The sequence below is a fragment of the Quercus lobata genome, chromosome 5 (assembly GCF_001633185.2).
Source record: "Quercus lobata isolate SW786 chromosome 5, ValleyOak3.0 Primary Assembly, whole genome shotgun sequence".
NCBI classification, from domain to species: Eukaryota; Viridiplantae; Streptophyta; class Magnoliopsida; order Fagales; family Fagaceae; genus Quercus; species Quercus lobata.
In genome coordinates, this window is record NC_044908.1 from 22576097 (window position 1) to 22597084 (window position 20988).

At 35.6% G+C, this 20988-nt stretch overlaps 3 protein-coding genes across 3 annotated transcripts; 2 read left to right on the top strand and 1 right to left on the bottom strand.

Annotated features, from left to right (window-relative positions):
- The first annotated feature begins 6876 nt into the window (after positions 1-6876).
- Positions 6877-13274, top strand: LOC115992336 (ATP-dependent DNA helicase DDX11). Its single transcript, XM_031116493.1, has 9 exons — positions 6877-7205; positions 7668-8297; positions 8377-8465; positions 9413-9766; positions 10452-10733; positions 10832-11077; positions 11172-11393; positions 11678-12251; positions 12650-13274. The coding sequence occupies exons 1-9, from the start codon at positions 7061-7063 to the stop codon at positions 12862-12864; spliced, it is 2757 nt and encodes a 918-aa protein (XP_030972353.1). The 5' UTR covers positions 6877-7060; the 3' UTR covers positions 12865-13274.
- Positions 13275-15430: 2156 nt separating this feature from the next.
- Positions 15431-16591, top strand: LOC115992337. The gene has a single exon (XM_031116494.1). The coding sequence runs from the start codon at positions 15640-15642 to the stop codon at positions 16276-16278; it is 639 nt and encodes a 212-aa protein (XP_030972354.1). The 5' UTR covers positions 15431-15639; the 3' UTR covers positions 16279-16591.
- Positions 16592-17046: 455 nt separating this feature from the next.
- On the bottom strand, positions 17047-19552 carry LOC115992879 (putative Peroxidase 48). Its single transcript, XM_031117123.1, has 4 exons — positions 19072-19552; positions 18527-18715; positions 18300-18465; positions 17047-17593 (listed from the first exon to the last, which is right to left on the bottom strand). Exons 1-4 carry the CDS (start codon positions 19441-19443, stop codon positions 17079-17081), a joined length of 1242 nt encoding a protein of 413 aa, XP_030972983.1. The 5' UTR covers positions 19444-19552; the 3' UTR covers positions 17047-17078.
- Positions 19553-20988: the final 1436 nt, after the last annotated feature.

The following is a 20988-nucleotide window of genomic DNA, read 5'->3' on the forward strand; positions in this document are numbered from 1 at the left end:
ACAGACATCAATATGGTGCAATATGTTGAAGGGTGGTGGGCAGATTCCGGTGCTAATAGGCACGTCTGCTATGACAAGAATTGGTTCAAATTGTACACTCCTTTTGAAGAAGAAAAAACTGTTATGCTTGGTGACTCTAGTAAAACCAAGGTTCTTGGGAGTGGTGAGGTTGAATTGAAATTCACTTCTGGACGTGTGCTAACATTGAAAGATGTACTTTACACTCCGTCCATGAGGAAGAATTTGATGTCAAGTTTTTTGCTTAACAAGGCTGGCTTCAAGCAAACTATGGAATCTGATAATTATGTAATCACAAAAAAGGGATTATTTGTGGGCAAGGGTTATACTTGTGATGGAATGTTTAAATTGAATGTTGAGAATAATAAAACATCTACCAGTTCAGTTTATATGCTTTCTTCTATTAATTTTTGGCATGCTCGTTTGTGTCATATAAATAGTAGATATGTGGGAATCATGAGTAGTTTAGGATTAATTCCAAGACTGTCAAAAGATTTTGAAAAATGTGAAACTTGTAGTCAAGCTAAGATTACAAAAAGGCCTCATAAAAATGTTGTAAGAAATACCGAATTGCTTGAGTTAATTCATTCCGATTTATGTGAATTTGAGGGAATTTTAACTCGTGGAGGAAATAGATATATTATCACTTTTATTGATGATTTCTCAAAATATACAACTATTTATTTGTTGAAAAATAAAAGTGATGCTTTTGAAAAATTTCAAGATTTTTTACAAGAAGTTGAAAATCAATTCGGTAGAAAAATAAAAAGAATAAGAAGTGATAGAGGCCGTGAGTATGAATCAAGTGCATTCAACTCATTTGCTCAGTCTTTGGGAATTATCCATGAAACTACTGCACCATATTCACCTGCTTCTAATGGTGTGGCTGAAAGAAAAAATAGAACTTTAATTGAGTTAACAAATGCCATGTTAATTGAATCTGGTGCACCTTTACATTTTTGGGGTGAAGCTATTTTAACTGCATGTCATGTTTTGAATAGGGTGCCACATAAAAAGTCACACACCACACCTTTTGAGATGTGGAAAGGACATAAGCCAAATTTGGGATATTTGAGAGTATGGGGTTGTCTTGCTTATGTAAGGCTTACTGATCCTAAAATGCCTAAATTAGGTATAAGAGCTACTACCTGTGCTTTTCTTGGTTATGCGATTAATAGTGCAGCCTATAGATTTTTTGATCTTGAAAACAAAATAATTTTTGAATCTGGTGATGCAATTTTTTCATGAAGAAAAATTTCCTTTTAAATTGAAAAATAGTGGGGGTGAAGAAAATATTTTGTCACAACCTAGTTCTTCTACTTCACATTTTCAAAATCAAGAAAATTTTGAAATGGAACCTAGAAGGAGTAAAAGAGCTAGAGTTGAAAAGGATTTTGGTCCTGATTATTATGTTTTTAACATTGAGGAAAATCCCAAAAATTTAAAAGAGGCTTTAACATCACCTGATGCCATATTTTGGAAAGAGGCTGTAAATGATGAGATGGAATCTCTAATTTCTAATAGAACTTGGAAATTAGTAGATCTTCCACCGGGTTGTAAGACCATAGGTTGTAAATGGGTCCTTAGAAAAAAGTTGAAACCGGATGGGTCAATAGATAAGTTTAAAGCTAAACTTGTTGCAAAAGGCTTTAAACAAAAAGCTGATCTTGATTTCTTTGATACATTTTCTCCGGTAACAAGAATTACATCTATTAGATTGTTAATTGCCATTGCTGCAATTTTTGATTTGAAAATTCATCAAATGGATGTAAAAACTGCTTTTCTTAATGGGGACCTAGAGGAAGAGATTTATATGGACCAACCCGAAGGCTTTGTAGAGCCTGGCCAAGAAAGCAAGGTATGTAAGCTAACTAAATCCCTATATGGCTTGAAACAAGCACCTAAGCAGTGGCATGAAAAGTTTGATTCCTGCATGATTGAGAATGGTTATAAATCAAATGAATGTGATAAATGTATTTATTCTAAATCATGGAATAATTTACATGTTATTATTAGCCTCTATGTGGATGATATGTTAATTTTTGGCTCAAATATGCATGTTATAAATGAAACAAAAAATATGCTTAAAAGCCATTTTGATATGAAAGATCTTGGTGAGGCTAATTTTATTTTGGGCATGAAAATTACAAAAACATGTGATGGAATATATCTTGATCAATCACATTACGTTGAGAAAATATAATTTTCATGATCACAAAAGTGTAGCTACTCCTTTTGATTCTAGTGTTCATTTATTTCCTGTGAATAATGATAATGAGATTTTTAATCAAAAGGATTATGCTAGTATCATTGGTAGTTTGCGTTATGCTACAGATTGTACTAGACCTGACATTGCATATGCAGTAGGAGTGCTTAGCAGATTTACTAGCAAACCTAGTAAAGATCATTGGCTAGCTATTGAGCGAGTTATGAAATATTTAATTGGTACCAAAAACTATGGCTTATTTTATAAAAAGTACCCTGCTGTGATTGAAGCTTTTAGTGATGCCGATTGGAATACTTTGTCAGGTGATTCTCTCTCTACCACTGGTTATATTTTTACCTTAGGTAGTGGTGCTATTTGTTGGAAATCTAAAAAGCAAACAATAATTGCTAATTCAACAATGGAAGCTGAATTAATAGCATTAGCTTCAGCTAGTGAAGAGGCAAATTGGCTCAGAGATTTGTTATATGAAATTCCCCTTTGGGAAAAGCCAATTCCACCTATATTAATTCATTGTGATAGCACTGCCACAATTGGTAGAGTTAAAAACCGTTACTACAACGGTAAATCCAGACCTATAAGAAGAAAGCACAGTACCGTGCGATCTTATTTGAGTAGTGGCATCATAACTGTGGATTATATTAAATCTAATGATAATCTTGCAGATCCATTTACCAAGGCCTTGGCAAAAGATAGAGTCTGGAATACATCGAGGGGGATGGGACTAAAGTCCATAGAATCATGAGCCATGTATGAGGATACCCAACCCAAGGACCAGAGATCCTGAGAATTGGGTTCAATGGGAAAAACGAATCATATGATGGTCGTAAGAAATGCACTATTTATTTTTTTTAAATTATTTATTCTGTAAATAATTTTTTAATTGTTCATCCCTATGATGTAAGTGCATTTATCCTGTAATGTGGAGAGGTTGAGTAAAAAACTCTTAATGAAATTTGTAGCTCGTATGAGTGGGGTGTCAGAATTGCAGGAGCACCCTTGACAAATTTCACCTATGTGAGTGTGGGGGTGGGGCCGCTCCCTATGAGATTTGGACTTAATCTCAAATACACCCATGAAACTGGGATCAGCACATGGCCGTAAAGTGCTAGCTATAAAAGCTCATGTCAACACCTGGGTTGTTATGTGTAAGCAGTGATGTTTAATTTCCCTAAAGCAGTCCTAGTTCAAGTCGGAGACCACTACGACTCTGGAGTTGAGATCGCTGTTTTACTAAGTGAAGGTTCAATGCAGAGCACACCTTCATGATGCATAGTGACCCATCTTTGCCTGGTAATCTCTCTTTAACTAAAATTTAATATTAAAATGAGTGGGGGATTGTTGGAACATTTTAATATTAAATAATTAAAATGAGTAAATGTTATAAAATAAATGTAAAGATGTGGAGTGAATATGGAAGATGAAGAGTTGTGAAAAATGTTTAATCCCACATTGAAAAGGAGAGAGACTTTTTTATTCTTTTTAATTGTGGTGATTAATGGGCTAATATGAATTGTCTCAGATATTGGGCTAGATACATGCGCAAGGGGGAGGTGAAGAGTGGAGGTATCAAAAATGGAAATGAATCAGCCCCTTGGATCCTCCTACTTGACAGTCCATTCAGAATAATTACCATATCCGTTGGTGAGTAAATGGCCCGAATTAATACTCCATTTTTATTATGGACAATGAAGAGCCATTAACCCACTTAATGGACTATCCGTTTGGGCCTATTCATTCTTCAGAAACTCCTCATCTCACCATTAATAGTGTAACTCCAGCCCATCAGATTAATATCCAACAATTAATCTTGTAACACCCATTACATCAGAATAATTGGACCTAATTAATTAGAATAAATTGGGTAGTAATTTCGTAAGGCCCATTGAGCCTATAAATAGACTCATTCAGACCCAATCCAAGTTACTGCAATTCACAATACACACTAAAAAAATAGAGAGATTATTGGCAAGGAAGGGTGTTCTTTCTGGTGGAGCTTTGGGCTTGAACACTTTGTGCAGAGGTTGTTCTAGCCATACAACACTTGTTGGGCTGTTGTATCCTGGGGGAGACAAGTCAGAGAAGGTCTGCACCGGTTACAAGAGTTAGCCAACCAAGGGCTTGAATCTCCTTAAAGAGAGCGAGTGCCGCGCCTCAGTCCAAATAGTGTTGTGTATTTCCTTTCTTTATATTAATAATATTCAGAAGTACTATTCAGTTTCTCTTTATGTATTATTTCCATTATTATTGTGTTTGCACCAACAGGTTCCATATATTTCACTAAACACAAAGATATTATTGAAGCAATATGGTGATTTGGTGTCACAAACACAGTCTTCATGATACATAGGTTAAAATGTACAGGCAATTGAAGTAAATAAACATTACCTATCAAAAGAATTTGGCAAAAGTCCATTCAAATTCAATAATTGCATATAATATTTATACTGAATCTTCTGCAAAAACATAGGGATTTAAACAATGACCTGTGACAGAAGAAGGGAATTGCATCAGCATCACAATTTTTCTAAAAACAAAACATAGGTTATATGTCTTGCTTCATTTCAGTTGCTTCATCCCTGAATAAAAACGAAGAGGAGAAATTGCAAAAAAAAAAAAAAATGGAAAGAAAGACTTAATAAGGAGAGAGAAAAAGAGACATAAAAAATATTAAATGAGGAGAGAGCTAATGAAGAGACTATTAATTAGGTAAGAATTTAATATTGTAATTGATAATGGTGTTTTGTTTTTATCCGTTAGATCTCTTATAAATTTACGGCCTAAAAAATGTGTAACTTTTATGGAGTTACACCTGGTGTAACTTGAACCCATCTATATATATATATATATATATATATAAAGCAATTTTATAATCAAATTTAATGACCTTGCTAAAGACACCAAATTTTTCACAAGAAAGTTCGCTAACTTTTTCACACACTCTGCTTACTAGGTTCCACCACAACACAAATAAAAGCTTGATTGTGAAATTTTCGATGTAATAGTATGTGAACACATACTTACGATAAATTCAAACACCTTGTTACATTGACTTATCAAACACAAATAGCATTATCATTTCCACATTAAAAAAATTCAACATTGCTTAGTATTTGAATAGAATGGAATAAAAGCATGTATGGAGAATGATTTTGATAAGTTGGAATGGAAATTTATTATTGTTATTTATGCTTGAAAGTTTAGGAATTAAGGCTACATTCATCATCTAGATCAGGCAGTGTATGTCCACAATCTCTTCTCCATCCTTGTGAATAAAGGGCCAGTGGAATTTATTTAAACTATTAAGATGTCTCAGACAAAGAGGAATTGAGATCGCAATATCCTAAGTATTGCACCATGTGCAATTACTTTTAATAATTGAGATTGAGAGTTAAAAAAGTAATTTCCAATTTCAGCCATTAATTAAATCAATAAAAAGTTGAAAAAAAAAAGTGAAGAAGTAAAAAAATTTGTGAGTGGAATGGAAGTAATTGCACCTAGATATTGCACTTGATTTCAATTCGACAATGAGACCCATTTTCGTAATTTTCTTGTTCATTGTTGCCTCAAAACTCAAAAGCCCTGAATCAATCACACATGGATTGATATATATGCTACAAATCGTTTGATGAGCTACAAGTATGTTGACATTGGGCTTTTTCTACCAACACATCAAATTCTTATTACATTTTCACAAGTTGTGGTGTCAACCCACCATAGGCCATATATAAAAATGAAATAAAATAAAATAAAAATATTATACTTAGACCCACCACAATTCAAAACAAGAGTATCATAAAATGTTGTGAGATTTTGTTGTGCCTTAAACTTTGTCACAATAAAATTATTAACATAAATTGATTTAACTAAAACTTTATTACTAAATTTTGAAAATTTGCTTAAACCACTCTTTTCTTGCCCTCTCTCTCCTTCCATCCAAACATAAGGAAAATAATAAAATCTTAAAGAAATTTAAATGGGTTATTATATATTTTTTAAGTTTAATAAAATTTTTCTTTTAAAAAAAAGGTTAATAAAATTTTAATCTTACACCACGGCCTTTAGTCACGTAATTTGAAGTAAATTTTCCTCTTTCAGTTTTATATAATATTTTATTAGTACTAATACTAATTATAATTATATTATTTCCTCTGAGCACTCATGGGGGCGCATGCTTAGAGGCTCTTCCATTTTTTTGATAAAAGTTAATAATTTGCATTTATTATAATTTAGAAATATTTTTTTTTCAAACAAATAAAAATGATAAATTTTAGAGATAAGTAATAATTGTAATTTATTTTTTGAATGTAAAAGGAAAAAAAATTATAAATTTTAGGAATTCTCTTTTTTAATACAAAATGAAATTTGTTATATGACATTTATGACCCTAATTTTAAATAAAGTTACCATTTATTAATGAGAGTATTTTTGAACCACATAAAAGTTTAGTTGAAAAAGATGAAACCTCTTTTTATATATATATATAGATAGATAATATTTTTCTTAATTTTTAATTTTTATATATATTTTTTGCTGTAATTAAAAAAAAAAGTTCATTTTGTTAACTTAAAAAATAAGCCGGCATTGGCATTGTATTTTTATAAATGCTCTCCCGCCCCTGACCCTTGGCGGGAACTCTGTATCTCTCTCTGAAAATGCAAAGCAAAGCGCGCAATATCTTGTTTTACTAAGTACCAATACCCACTTCTCAAAAAAAAAAAGAAAAAAAGTACCAATACCCAAACAAAGCCTTAGCAGCCAAAAAAACCACAACTCCACCAAAAACCAAAATCCACAGTAAGAGAGAGATAGTGAGAAATGGAACAAGTAGAAGAAGAAGGAAAATGGGAATCAAAATTCCCAGCATTTCCGTACAAGCCGTACTCTATCCAGATCGACTTCATGAACTCCCTCTACCATTCTCTCAACAAAGGCGGCGTCTCCATGCTCGAAAGCCCCACTGGTCTCTCTCTCTCTCTCACTCTCATCCTATATATCTTAGCATTAATAAAACATGTATTATCTGTTTGTTTGCTGAGAAAACCGAGTAAAACAAATGAAAATAAGATTTGGGTTTTGTTTACTTTATCTTTCTGAGGTTGTTTTTTGTTAGCATAATGTAGAGAATGTGAAATTAGCTACCCACAAAGAAATTATGTGCTCCCCACTAATAATCACATAAAATAATGCTACCCCATTGATAATTTATTGAAAAATAATAAGGAAAAACTTTAAAAATAAAAGCTTTATTCTGTCAATTTTTGTTTTGGTCCATGAAGTTGAAGACTAAACTATGATGTTTTGTAGCATTTGGGTTAGTTGAGTGAAGTGTTAATTTTGTATGCTGTGCTAAATTTGAATTATAGAATTCTAAAGGAATCATTTCTTTCGTTGGCTTATGTATGAAATATTTTTGTTGCAATAGGGACTGGTAAAACATTAAGTATCATCTGTAGTGCTTTGCAATGGGTGGTTGACCGAAGGCAACAACAGAAATCAGAAAAAGAAGGTGATTCTGGTAAGAATCGGGACGATGAGCGTGGCTCAGATGATGAGCCTGATTGGATGAAAGGCTTTGTTGTGAACAAAGATGGCCAAGGTCAGGAGAAGAAGAATAAGACAAAGAAATATGGTGTTGGATTTGGAAAACCTGATAAGAGAGGGAATCAGGAAAGTTGTAGGGACTTGTTCTCGCAGAGGATGGAGGGGGAAGATTTAGTTACAAAGAAAGAGGGAGAGAATTTGCAAAAGAAAAATGATGCAGTGGAGTTGAGTGATGAGGAGTTTTTGTTGGAAGATTATGAAAGTGATGAGGAAGGGTCTGGTGGGAAGTCAAAGAGGAAGGCTGGTGGGGGGTCTCTTAGTTTATCAAGTGATGGGGAAGAGGAAGAAGATCACTCTGATGAGGAAGAGGAGGAGAAGTTGAAGGTTTATTTTTGTAGTCGAACACATTCACAGCTTTCACAGTTCATAAAGGAGTTAAGAAAGACAGAATTCGCTAATGAGATGCAGGTTGTGTGTTTGGGTTCTAGGAAAAATTTCTGCATCAATAAAGGTTAGGTTAATTCTTATTGAGTTTCTTTTTTGGGAATTGTGTTAGAGATTACAATTTTTTAATGTGACATGTATTTCAGAGGTATTAAAACTTGGAAACTCCAATCGAATTAATGAGCGGTGCTTGGAGCTTCAAAAGAACAACAAAAAAGAGGTTTCCAAGATCAAGGTACCAAAATTTCTTATATCATTCCCATTACTTAAATTTGATGAATATTTTTTGGTTTGGTTTCCTGGAAACTTCTCTAATTGTGAGGATTGAAATATTCTATATGCATAATATGAGGCTCATTTTCTCTATAACTATGCTTGTGCCATCTTTTTAGTTCTTGTTTCAGTGACTTATTTAGTTATTTCTGAAGAGCAACTCTTTCACAGTTTCAGCTGTTTAAGTTGTTAAGGCATGTTCGTAAATGGTAGACTTTTCAGATGTTACAGCAAAGGATTCCAGAGGAAATGAATACCATGGAACCCATCATTTTTCCATGTTAATCGCTCTCATAGTATAGGTTTGTGGAGTATTACTGATTCTATACGTCACACTTATTTCACTGTACTTCCACAATTAAAATTGAAGTCTCTCCTTTTATTTTTGTAAGGAACTACTTCCTTCCCTTAAAACAGCCAAGTTCCTCATTGACATTTTATATGCATGCCATGCCATTTTCAAAGGAAAATTTTACCATGATTAAATCTAACTGTACCATTCTTCCTCTTTTATCTGGGATCTGGCTCTTCAGTGCAGGGTATACTTTTTGTGTTGAGAATGTGAACCCATCCTGCACAGCTGGCTAACTAAAATATGATCATGGTGACATTATCATACATCCATAATAATTGATCTGTTTCATGGGATAGTTGACCATATAGGAGGACACAGCATTCTAATAGTTGCATATTTTGTTTCCATGTAAAATGGGAAAATGTAGTTAGACACTTAGACTTCATCAATTCATGTAATTATGGAGCTAATAGCTTGACCAATTCATGGGATGCCCCTGTGCTTACTTGACCATATACAAGCATTTTTACCTCATTCTGTTTAAATGAATAGATGCTAGCATGTGCTGGTGAGCCAAGAGTCTTTCTCTTGACTGATGGAAGTATCAATTTCAGAACTTAGGTGCAGGAGGAAGAATACGCAGGACCAAGGCCTGTTCTGGATGCCCAATGCTTAGAAAACCTAAATTACAAAGACAATTCAGAGGTGAGATATCTCAACAAGGAGCCTTGGATATTGAAGATCTTGTTAACCTTGGAAGAAATATGGGAACTTGTCCATATTATGGCTCCCGAAGCATGGTCCCTGCAGCTGATCTTGTGATTCTACCCTATCAATCTCTTCTATCAAAATCATCCCGCGAATCACTTGGCTTAAATTTGAAGAATAATATTGTTATAATAGATGAGGCTCACAATCTAGCTGATTCACTCATCAGCATGTATGACTCAAAAATTAGTTTGTTACAGGTAAACAAGTCATTTACCACATTTTTATCTTACTACTATTAATGGTTCTTAAAAGCTGGTATTTGGATTTGTGAATGTGGTTCAGCTGCTCTTTGAGCATTGTTCTGAACTCCCTTGGGAACAAATTCAGTTGAACCAATGATAGACAAATGACAATCTTTGGCTAATGTATTTGGACCAAGGGTCCATTTGTTGGCACTAAAGTGAAAAGTGATTTTAGGTCCCAGAAAGTATGGAAAAAATGTCAAATGGTACTAATTGCAAGAGATTATATATATATATAGACACATAATAAATGGCACCAATCGCCTTTTACAATTGTTTTCCCACACTCACTTTCAACTTAAATGGGTAGGCCCCTACCTTCAAATCACATTTTGAAGGCCAGAAAGATGCAAACAAATGCCTACCAAATGGCATCAGCCCCACCCCCTCCCACCAGTAGATAAAGGGCAGAGTGTGGAATATCATGGGTTCAACCCTATACTGTTCTAAGTGGTTCTTACCTACAAAAGCTATTAAAAGAACGGGAGACTGATGATAACCTTAGAGTTCCTAGTCTTCACTTAGTGTACTTTGAGGTTAGAAACTTTTATTGTGCTAAAAATTTAAGCTTTTATGATGGTATTGTAGATGGTGGCTATTAATTTTTTAATTGTATATTGAAATGTTTAATTTTCTACAGTTGGAAAATGTACATTCCCACATAGGGAGGTACTTTGAGAGATTTCGCAATCTCTTGGGACCTGGTAATCGTAGATATATCCAAACCCTGATGGTCCTTACTCAGGCTCTCCTCCGAAGTTTACTTGAGGGTACAAGTGTAGATCTTCCTCAAACTTCTGGAGCAAATGGTGTCTTCTATGTTTCAATGGCCATTAATGATTTTCTATTTTCACTCAATATAGACAACATCAACTTGGTGAAATTGGTCCAGTATATAAAGGAAAGCAACATCATCCACAAGGTGAGTTCTTCTATTTATGTGTGTAACAGTGTGCCATATAATTTTTTCTTGCTTGCTCTTTCCCTGTTTTTGAGGTAAAAATATTCTTTGTTTGCCAGGTCAGCAGTTATGGGGATAAAATGGCTAGCTTGCAAAAAAGTTCAGCACACTATGACACTAGGGAATTTAGTGAGGAGGAAAGCACTCTGTCAGGTTTCCGGGCATTATCTGATATGTTGCAATCACTTACAAACAATAATGGTGATGGAAGGATTATTGTCTCAAGGTCTCAACCAACATGCTCAGGACAAAAAGGAGGATACATAAAATATGTTATGCTCACTGGTGAAAAGATCTTTTCTGAGGTTCTCCAGAAATTGCTTATTTTGACATGCATGGATTATGCTTTGCTTAGATTTATTGCCCCTATATTGATAATTTCATCTGAACTTCCTGCAGATTGTGGACCAAGCACATGCTGTTCTACTGGCAGGAGGAACTCTGCAACCTGTAGAAGAAACAAGGGAGCGACTCTTCCCATGGCTACCACCAAATCAGTTGCATTTCTTTACATGTAGTCACATTGTCCCTCCTGAGAGTATTTTGCCAGTTGCAGTTTCCCGTGGCCCTTCTGGTCAGTCTTTTGATTTTAGCTACAGCTCTAGAAGCTCGTCAATCATGGTGAGTGTAAAGATTCATTCATAATTCTTTATAGAAATTTCTGTCTTCTATCACTGTTAGTGATCTAATTGATTATTTTCTCATTAACTTGAAGAATGTGCAGTCCTGTTCATGGATTGAATATTTTTGTGTCGAGAAATTTAACGTTCTTTTTCAGTCTTAATTAAATGCTTGGTTCAAGTCAATTGAAAGAAACACTAATTATTTTCTTCTACATTTATTTTCCCTAGAAACTACTGTGTATGATGATTGACTATGCTTTGTTAATGGGCTTGAATTTACAGATCCAGGAGCTAGGGCTTTTGCTTTGCAATTTGGTAACAGTGGTTCCTGAAGGAATCGTTGTGTTCTTCTCTTCTTTTGATTATGAAGGACAGGTCCATGATGCATGGAAGGCTTCAGGCATCATGGAAAGGATTATGAAGAAGAAACGTTTATTTAGGGAGCCTAGAAAAAGTATGGATGTGGAATCTGTTCTTAAGGAATACAAGGAAACGATTAATACATTGTCTATTGGGGATTCAAAAGAAAATCCAGCCTCTCAGAGTGGTGCAATACTCCTTGCTGTTGTTGGTGGAAAGATATCAGAAGGTATCAACTTAAGTGATGGAATGGGCCGATGTATAGTTATGGTTGGCCTGCCCTATCCTAGCCCATCTGATATTGAGTTGATTGAGAGGGTGAAGCATATTGAAGGTCTGGGAACTTCAAATCCCATGAAACCTCCCAAATTTTCAGTCACTGAAGAAGCTTACAATGGAGATGTAAAGGCTGGGTTTGACATCCTAAGAAGTTGCAGGCGCAGAGGAAAAGAATACTATGAAAATCTTTGCATGAAAGCTGTAAATCAATCAATTGGTGCGTGATAACTACCATATGCTATCTTTAAAAGACCTTATTATGCAAGCCTGGTAAATCATATTGTTAGTTCACTGGGACATTATGTAATGTCCAAAATCCAGTGAGATGTAACCAAGCTCCAGGTTCCATGGTTCATAATGGTAGAACTTCCAAATGTGGTTCTCCATAGTGTCTTTAGATTCTATATAGAACTAGCAATGTGTATAATCCGTGGTCCATGGAGATACTTTGATAGTCTGTCCAGATGTCAGGAATCAATTCTGAGTTTTTACTTTTTCCTGTATTGTGCGTGCATATTGTGCATTGAAGGTTTTTATTTTTTGGTCACCCATGTATGCATGTCTAGAGGGTTTTATGTTGAATTTTCCTTGATACCCTTACATGTTTTGTTTCAGGTAGAGCAATTCGGCATGTAAATGACTATGCAGCAATTTTGTTGGTTGACGCTCGGTATTCATCTGATCCATCAAACAGAAGCTTATCTCACCCAACTAACAAGCTCCCACAATGGATAAAAAATCGTCTAGTTTCTTCTACTGATAGCTATGGTGAAGTTCATAGACTGTTGCATCAGTTCTTCAGATTCAACAAGAAGAGAGGAAGTCAGTAGAATATTATTTAAGTTGCTAGGACTGAAGAGAGAATGCATTGCACTTATCACGAGAGAGAGAGAGAGAGAATGCATTGCATTATACTTAAGTTGGCAATTTTTTTTAAAGCAATCCATCTACTTTTACCTGTATGTTCTCCTAAGTTGGGTGGGTCCAGAGCAGTTCTTGGAAGAAAGTAGGACAGAGCTGACAGACACAAAATAAAGTGGCTGAGCAGCCGTGATATGGACACTTGGCTAAACTGAATGATTGAAAATAGTATACTAGCATTGATGAATTCCAATCTTGTTATAGAAGATGATTTTTGGTTATACTTCATAGTGTACTTTAGATCTGTATTTCTTGTCCCTCATTTGTAATTATGACAATTTTATTTTAATAATTGAATTGATACAGAATAATTTTTTAATTTCAAAATTGTTTTCCAAGCTATGAGAATTATTAGTGGGTCAGATGCTCATTTTCTGTAACACTTAAATCTGGGTCTGGACATGTGTGTCTATGTGTTTCTTCTCCTTTTGGGTTTTCTTTCTCCATTTCTCTGCTCACTAGCTAGTAGCTAACTTGGAACCGAAAGGTGCTGCTCACTAATTAGTTTTCATTGTAAAGAGATTACTAAGCTGTATTGGGCCGCATTTGGTACGCAATACTGGAGTTCCAATTTTATCCACAGATTACACCAATCACTTCTCTTGAACCACTAGAGACGTTTATTTGGTTGTTACTATAATTTATTACATATAAAACTTAGATTATCTAATATGTTACCATCGTAACAGGTCTAGCGCACTAGAGTATTGGACGAAAGCTTTTACCCTTTGCAATGAATTTGACTTAGGTCCAATGCTTTAGTGCATTGAACCCGTTGCAATGGCAACATATGACCAAAAGTGGACATATGTCATCATTGCAACAAGTCTAGTACACTAGAGTATTGGACTCAAGCTTTACTTTTATCAAAAGACTTGGCTTGAGTCTAGTGCATGACAACACATTACCAAAAGTGCACGTGTCACCATCACAGCAGGTCCAATGCACGTGGACCCAAGTTTTGCTCCCTTCCCAAGCACCATGACAGTTGACAACAGTCATGTCATGAACTCTTTTCAGGGTTTGAGTTTGCTTGCAGCTCTTAGAAGGCAGGGCTATAATTGAACTTAGTTAACTCAACAGTTACTTGCCAAATCTATGCAAGTGAAACAAAATTTGTTTTTTCCTTTAGTGTATGAGGTTGATGGGAGGATTTTAAGTTTTAACGTTGCAACATTGAGAAGGTGACTTAACTGCAGCACAGGAAACGAAATGCACTTTAATGACGTATCCTGAAATCAAAGAGCTCTAATACCAGCCTCATTAAAGATTGGAGAACATAAAGCGCTTTTTGTAAATGCAGTGAGGAATTTACACCGACGACACCTATAATTGATGTCGAAATGCAAGAAGATTATTATTTAGTATTATTTATGTTTATAAGTCAATTGTTTTTTTATGTTTTAGGTCCTATTAATTTATTGAGCTATTAGTATTTTAATTTGGAAACAATATTATTTTTTGTAATAAGGCAATTAGGGTTTCCTAACCAATTAGAACTAGGGTTTATCAATCCTTTATAAGCAACCTATTGTACTCATTGAAAAAATAGTTGATATTTTGATGAATGAAAAAAATGGTTGTTTGGTCTTTCTTTGGTCTAGTGCTAACTCCAGGTTTACCTTAAGTGCTGACTCTTAGTAATTTCCTCGCTTGGTGCTAACTCCTAGCAAAGCATAAGTGCTAACTCTAGGTCATATCTCTTTATTTTGTTGTTGTTTCAATTTTGTTTTGGTTATCCTGCGTTAATAATGGGTGATCAATTAAATATCCAATGCACCAACTTGATTGGCTCTTGAAAAGTATGATGATCTCTTTTTTTTTTTTCTTTTTTAGAAAAAGAGCATGATAATTTTGGATTAATATTTGTTAATAAAAAAAAGTTGAACATTTGATTGAGGAGGTTTAAATATAGTTCAACTACTACTTTTAGTATGGGACCGTTTTGGTCCCTATTGTCTAAAAAATGTATAAAGATAATCACGTAGTGGTTGGACGGTTTAAGTTTAATACAAGGAATACTACAAAAGCTTTACCAACCCACTGGCCACTGCCTTTACCTTTGCATATTAATGAATGCCACAGCACCACTTTTCACAACAAGTAGTCAAAAAAAGGAAACATTCATAATCTTTGGATTCTAAAGTTCTCAGTCTCATAATCTAATTTAAAATATCTTCTGGACATATAGAATGTACCTATTTTTACTTTAGTTTGGATGTACTATGTTCTGGCCGTCTGATTTGTAGTCATATAATCAAAGGATTATCAAGTTTGAGAGAGAGAGAGAAAGGAAAAAAAAAAATTATCTTATATGTCTGATATATGCATTCACCCTCTTATAATAATATGGGAGTTTAAAATGACTAGGGGATTCACAGATGGTAAGAGGAAAGATGCATAAAATAATTATTAGAGAAAAAGATAAAAAAAAGCATCGACAATATAGAAAGGCGTGGACAAAAAGATGAAGAAGCCAAAATAGAAGAAAATGTTCCCTCTGGATTCCATTGCCTTTGTCTTTAGGTTACTTTAAGAAACTTGAATTGTCTATCTTCCTTATCTGTATATTGGAAGCAGCACCAGGAGAAGACAAGAAGCAGCAAAACAGATAGGAGCTGTGTCTGTTCTTGTAGTTGTAGACCCTGACTGTAAAGCAGCCTACGATACACTAGAGCCACAAAATGCTGCTTGGAAAAACTATATATAAAACCAAGACCCTTTTTCAGAAAACTCTTGAAAACCTCCAGTATATCTTCTTTGGAGGGTACCAGAAGCTTTCAAAACCAGCTTCCTTCAGTCCCTTCTCTCGTCGCAGTGGCAAGCGAAAAGATCATCAAAGAGATCAATTCTATACTAATTTTTGTGATGAATGGGAGGCCAATCTATGTAAGGCGAAGGAGAGCTACGATAATAGTATAATGGCCTCAAAAGATCCCAAGAAGGAAGAAGATGCATGTGGTGGAAGCTTCATGAAGTTTGCAAAGCAAAGTCCTGTGGACAGCATAGAAGAAGGGGTGGTAAAAGAAAAGAACAAAGAAAGTCCCCAAATAGAGAAAGGAGAAGAGTCATGTTCTAAGAAAATGAATGGAGCTTGCCAAGGTTTAGCGCAAAAGAAGAAGGATTTGGAAATGATGGGTGTAGGTGATGTGGAACAAGTGTTGGACATAGAAGAGGCTCTTCACTACTATTCTCGCCTTACAAGCCCGGTTTACCTAGACATTGTCGACAAATTTTTCACAGACATGTACACAGAATTCTCTGCTCCGCATGCCTCTGCCAGCATCAACAATTCGAAGAGACTTGACTCGATTAGCGTGTAGATGGCCATAGTAGTGAGTTTTTCTTTGTGCATATGGATTTGCTTTTTCTTTATCTTGTTTTCCTTTCTTTAATTTCCTTTTCTTTTGTTTGTGTTTTTGTGAGTTTGATTTTCATTTCCAGCTTTATTGACCATTCTTAAGTGTCTCCCAATTGATATTTTCCTGAGTCTGTCTTGTTACCAATAGACAAAATAAATTCTTCATGAAGTTAAAAGAGTTATTATTTCCACCCCCATTACTTGGGGTCTATGTATTCGTTCTTTAACATGAATTTCTCTGTGGAGATGCTTGGATACAACACTTGTTTACTGTACATTGAGCTAAAGTAATATCATTCTTACTTTCAAGTTTCAACCATCATGAGTGTATTGGGTATTCCCTTTTCACACACCGACACACGTTTGGTCTCGGTCGGTGCAAAAGCATGCCCATTAGAATAACTATACATCTACAAACCCTGTTGTGAGAGGAATGAAACAATCTAATGCTACAAAGTAATGAATACAACAAAAATTTTCAGAAAATCCACTACCATTTTTTCGTTGAATAAAGAAAAACCAATAGCAATTATCTGTTTTCTGGGTCCTGAAACTATGGCAGAAACAGCAGAGATCTATTAATGTATCTTAGTATCTAAACATTTCAAACCACTATAGACTTGAGAGACTGCAACTGTAGCAGGTGAAATAGAATGCATATAGCACATGTAACAGTTGCCTGAACAAGTATAACAGCCCATTCCAACCCCTCCACACCCCCCCCCCCCCCCCCAAAAAAAAAAGGGGGAAAGAAAACCTTCCTCACCCCACTTTTGAACAATTGAGGCGGATATGACCCGTTGGTGCTGTCAAGACTTGGAGGTTTGAGAGCTTCATCATTGCCAGGGCAAAGTCTCGGCGGAAAAAGGAGGTATGTGAAGCATATGCTCTGACCCAATTCCCAGTCTCTTCCCCTGCCATTAGCTGCTGGTCAACATAAAGGATTCCTCTACCTTGCAAAAGACTATGGTAGTACAGGGTTCCAAAAGGTGATCTAGGCCCCTCGTAGTCCATAGCCATTCCAGGCTCCTCAGGTGAGGAAGATGGCAAGCCGTCGTGGGAAGGTGATTGTTGTGCTCCTGATGATGACAGTGAGCTGCCATAAGAATAGGCTGTTGCTGAAGAGGAAGAGGAAGATGTGTGGGTGTTACTGCATTTTGATCTCATGAGGTTCAGGAAACTTGTTTCTACAGATGGGTCAGGCCCATCAGTACCGCTGAAGTTGTAGAGACGGTTTTGCAAGAATTTGCAGTGGATCACACCGATGCTGTGGGCACCTGGGAGTAAGGAAACACTCAGATTCTGATTCATTATAAATAACAGATATTTTTGAAAGAACGGTATCATTTCTATATCCAACCAAAAGTAAAGAAAAAGAAGAAACCGGACATTACACACATGAAAGACAAATTCATATCAATCAAACACTCCGACCAGGGGTTTCATGGGCACAAACTCGCAAAGTACAAATGAGTAAGTTAAGATAGAAAGCGATTAATTAAAGGCATTTTTCTATCATTTTCGATGGAGATGAATCATGTTAACTTCAGTCAATTCCAGCATAATGTCAATCAACATATGTGATTAACTTAACTCACTCAAGTTTGATTACTTAGAAAACTGTCATTATCTTTAGCAGATGCTGAGAAAACTGAGGAAAAGAGAGTGCAATTCTGATGTGTATTATGTTGTATTCTCATTCAAGAAAAGCGGAAACAACTTAGCTCAATTAAGCCACACTATTTACTGCCCTCAGTTGTGTTAATGTTTCCTCAGGTCCTAATTACTGAATCATGTAATATTAACAAGTTGGTCTTAGTAAATTTAGAACATAAATTTGGTACTTTTACTTAGCATCCAAAGGGATGATGATTTAAATAACAGAGGTTTATATATACAAAGAACTTTAACATGTCTTTGAGCTACTGGCCGATCTACAGGACTATCAATCAACAGGTTAATTCAATTGATGAGAACTTATACCTAAGAGACTGACAGCTTCTCTTTCATCAAATCCTCTTGATGCAAAAGATGCAAGGGTTTGGGATAGATCATGAAAGGGTGAAGGAAGCTCATTTGTTGCAAGGTCTGAGAAAGAATTAGAGCTGTCTCTCCTACCAGTACACAGAGGATAGAATGGACCACCAGCCTGAAATTCACAGTTTTAGTATACTTTTATGAGAGAGAGAGAGAGAGAGAGGTGCATTTACCAAAGCAACACTATCTCTGGCTGCCAAAACAAGAATGTCAGCACAAGAAACAACTCCAGGGCATGCTTCTTCGAGCTCTGACTTGATAATGCCAATTACATCAAAACCTTTTAACGTTTCATTAGGAGGAGACTCTTTCTCGGAATCAATTCCTTCAGCAGCATCCAACAGAACAGAAGCGTCACATCCCTGCACCACTATCAAATTCAATAAAAAACAAGGAACAAGAAAACTACCTACACAAACTAGGAAAAATTATTACAAGGAATGGATCAATATCTGGAAGTTCTAACAATATCCACATCAAATGTGAAAAAGTAAAAACAAGCAACATTGATTAATCATTTCGAAACCCGAATTCCAAATAGATCTCACAAAGCCTGAACAAATCCCACAATAACTTCTACAAGAAAGAACAAGCTTTCACATAAATACTGTTCAAACTTGTACAAATAAGAAAGAACACAAAGAACCCATAATTACCATCAGCAATGTTTTAAAGCAACACGTATAAAAAACAACAAGAAAGCACAAGAAAAACTCACCTCAATGAAGCAGTCATGGAAGACAAGCCGGAGGAGGGCAGGAACCACATCAGGCCGAGCTTCATGCAGACGCTGGACAACGGCTCGAACAATTTGCTCGGCTTGCGGACACGAATTGCGGTAGAAATTGTACTCAAGTGACCCTGAATCATTGAACTCAAGAACATCTTTCTTTGAAGACAAAACCATGGGCCGAGGCAATGGCGAAGCCGAGAAAACCAAAGATGAATTCACTGAAGAAGACCATCTAGCAGTGGTAATACCCTTCTTGGGTTCAGCATTTTGGTTCTTGAGAGAGATCCAAACGCATAGTAAAAATATAAGAAGGCTTAATTTTCTCATTAGCTCTATGTCAAAGATTGGAATTAGCATTTGATTTTGTGTTGTGTACTTGGTTTCATGGACTTGTTTTAAAGATGATGGTGGCGGGAAAGGTTGTGTGAAATGACGGAATGCCCCTTTAGCTTAAAAGTTGTTAAGTTAGTTGAAAATGTAGTAGATTGTGTTGTCCTTGAAATTGAGATTGATCATGGCCGTTGATGGACATGAGTCACTGCTGTTTGGTGGGCCTTATATGAATATGAGTAATGGTCTAAATTGATCATTGCTATTTGGGGCACATAGTACCATATGCAAATATGGACAAAATAATATAAAGACAATTAAAAGGAAGAGTACACAGAAATAGGACCAAAAACAGTTTTGAATAAAGCCCATGTAGCCATGAGCCCATGACTCCAAGTCCCAACTACAAGTCCAAGTATGTTCATCTAACCCCATTTTACACAAAAATAAATAAATAAAGTCAGAAATACTATTTTGGTCCCTACATTTTGGCCTCATTTTCATTTTGGTCTCTATTTTTTTATTTTATCACTTTTAGTACCTAAAATGAAAAATGCGTTCTATTTTAGTTTCTATCGTCATCTCACTAATGGAAATTATCTACATAGCAGACGGAGTGCACTGTTGGCACACTAAATGGTAATGTGACCATTTAAAAGAAAAAATTTTATGTGGGTTCCAATTAGCTCAACTGGTAAAGTCTCTGATTGTTGTATAAGAGATTTGAGGTTCAATCCCCGCCTACACCAAAATTGATTGGTGTCTTGGTCTGATAATAAATAGCTATTATCAGGAGCGGACGCCATAGGTTGAAACTCTCTCTAAAAAAAAAAAAAGTTTTATATATAGATCAATAACGGTTGAGTACAAATACAATTTTGATTGCTACAGTATTCTTTCTCTATTTTTCTGATCCCTTCCTCAAGGAGGGTCTCTTACATTATATAACTCTTTTTAGACCATTTTGATCCTACACTTATAGGTCATCTGAGCCCTTATTTGAGTACCTGTTCCATTAGATATCCTTTTTGGTTTTCTGTGAGCTGTGGTAGTCAAGGCAACACTGTTTAGAGGTCTTCTCCAAATAAATGTGGCCAAAAAAGTAGTTGCAGTGCATTCAATGCGATGATAGCAGATTTTCCTTAGATATTTTTGGGTTCCCCTCCTCGTATGTTCATGATGCACATCTTTATCACTAGAGTTTCATGGAAGGTCACTCTGATTATTATAATACAGTATTCTTTCTCTATTCTTCTGATCCCTTCCTCAAGGAGGGTCTCTTACATTATATAGCTCTTTTTAGACCATTTTGATCCTACACTTATAGGTCATCTGAGCTCTTATTTGAGTACCTGTTCCATTAGATATCCTTTTTGGTTTTCTGTGAGCTGTGGTAGTCAAGGCAACACTGTTCAGAGGTCTTCTCCACATAAATGTGGCCAAAAAAGTAGTTGCAGTGCATTCAATGTGATGATAGCAGATTTTCCTTAGATATTTTTGGGTTCCCCTCCTCGTATGTTCATGATGCACATCTCTATCACTAGAGTTTCATGGAAGGTCACTCTGATTATT

Excerpts from the sequence above, each read along its gene's own strand:
- LOC115992336 (XM_031116493.1), top strand. The coding sequence starts at position 7,061 with ATGGAACAAGTAGAAGAAGAAGGAAAATGGGAATCAAAATTCCCAGCA. Across the intron at positions 11,394-11,677 it reads CTAGAAGCTCGTCAATCATG|ATCCAGGAGCTAGGGCTTTT; the intron begins GTGAGTGTAAAG and ends TTGAATTTACAG. Across the intron at positions 12,252-12,649 it reads AGCTGTAAATCAATCAATTG|GTAGAGCAATTCGGCATGTA; the intron begins GTGCGTGATAAC and ends GTTTTGTTTCAG.
- LOC115992337 (XM_031116494.1), top strand. The coding sequence starts at position 15,640 with ATGCTGCTTGGAAAAACTATATATAAAACCAAGACCCTTTTTCAGAAA.
- LOC115992879 (XM_031117123.1), bottom strand. The coding sequence starts at position 19,443 with ATGCTAATTCCAATCTTTGACATAGAGCTAATGAGAAAATTAAGCCTT. Across the intron at positions 18,466-18,526 it reads CCAGAGATAGTGTTGCTTTG|GCTGGTGGTCCATTCTATCC; the intron begins GTAAATGCACCT and ends TGTGAATTTCAG. Across the intron at positions 17,594-18,299 it reads AGAAGCTGTCAGTCTCTTAG|GTGCCCACAGCATCGGTGTG; the intron begins GTATAAGTTCTC and ends CCTTACTCCCAG.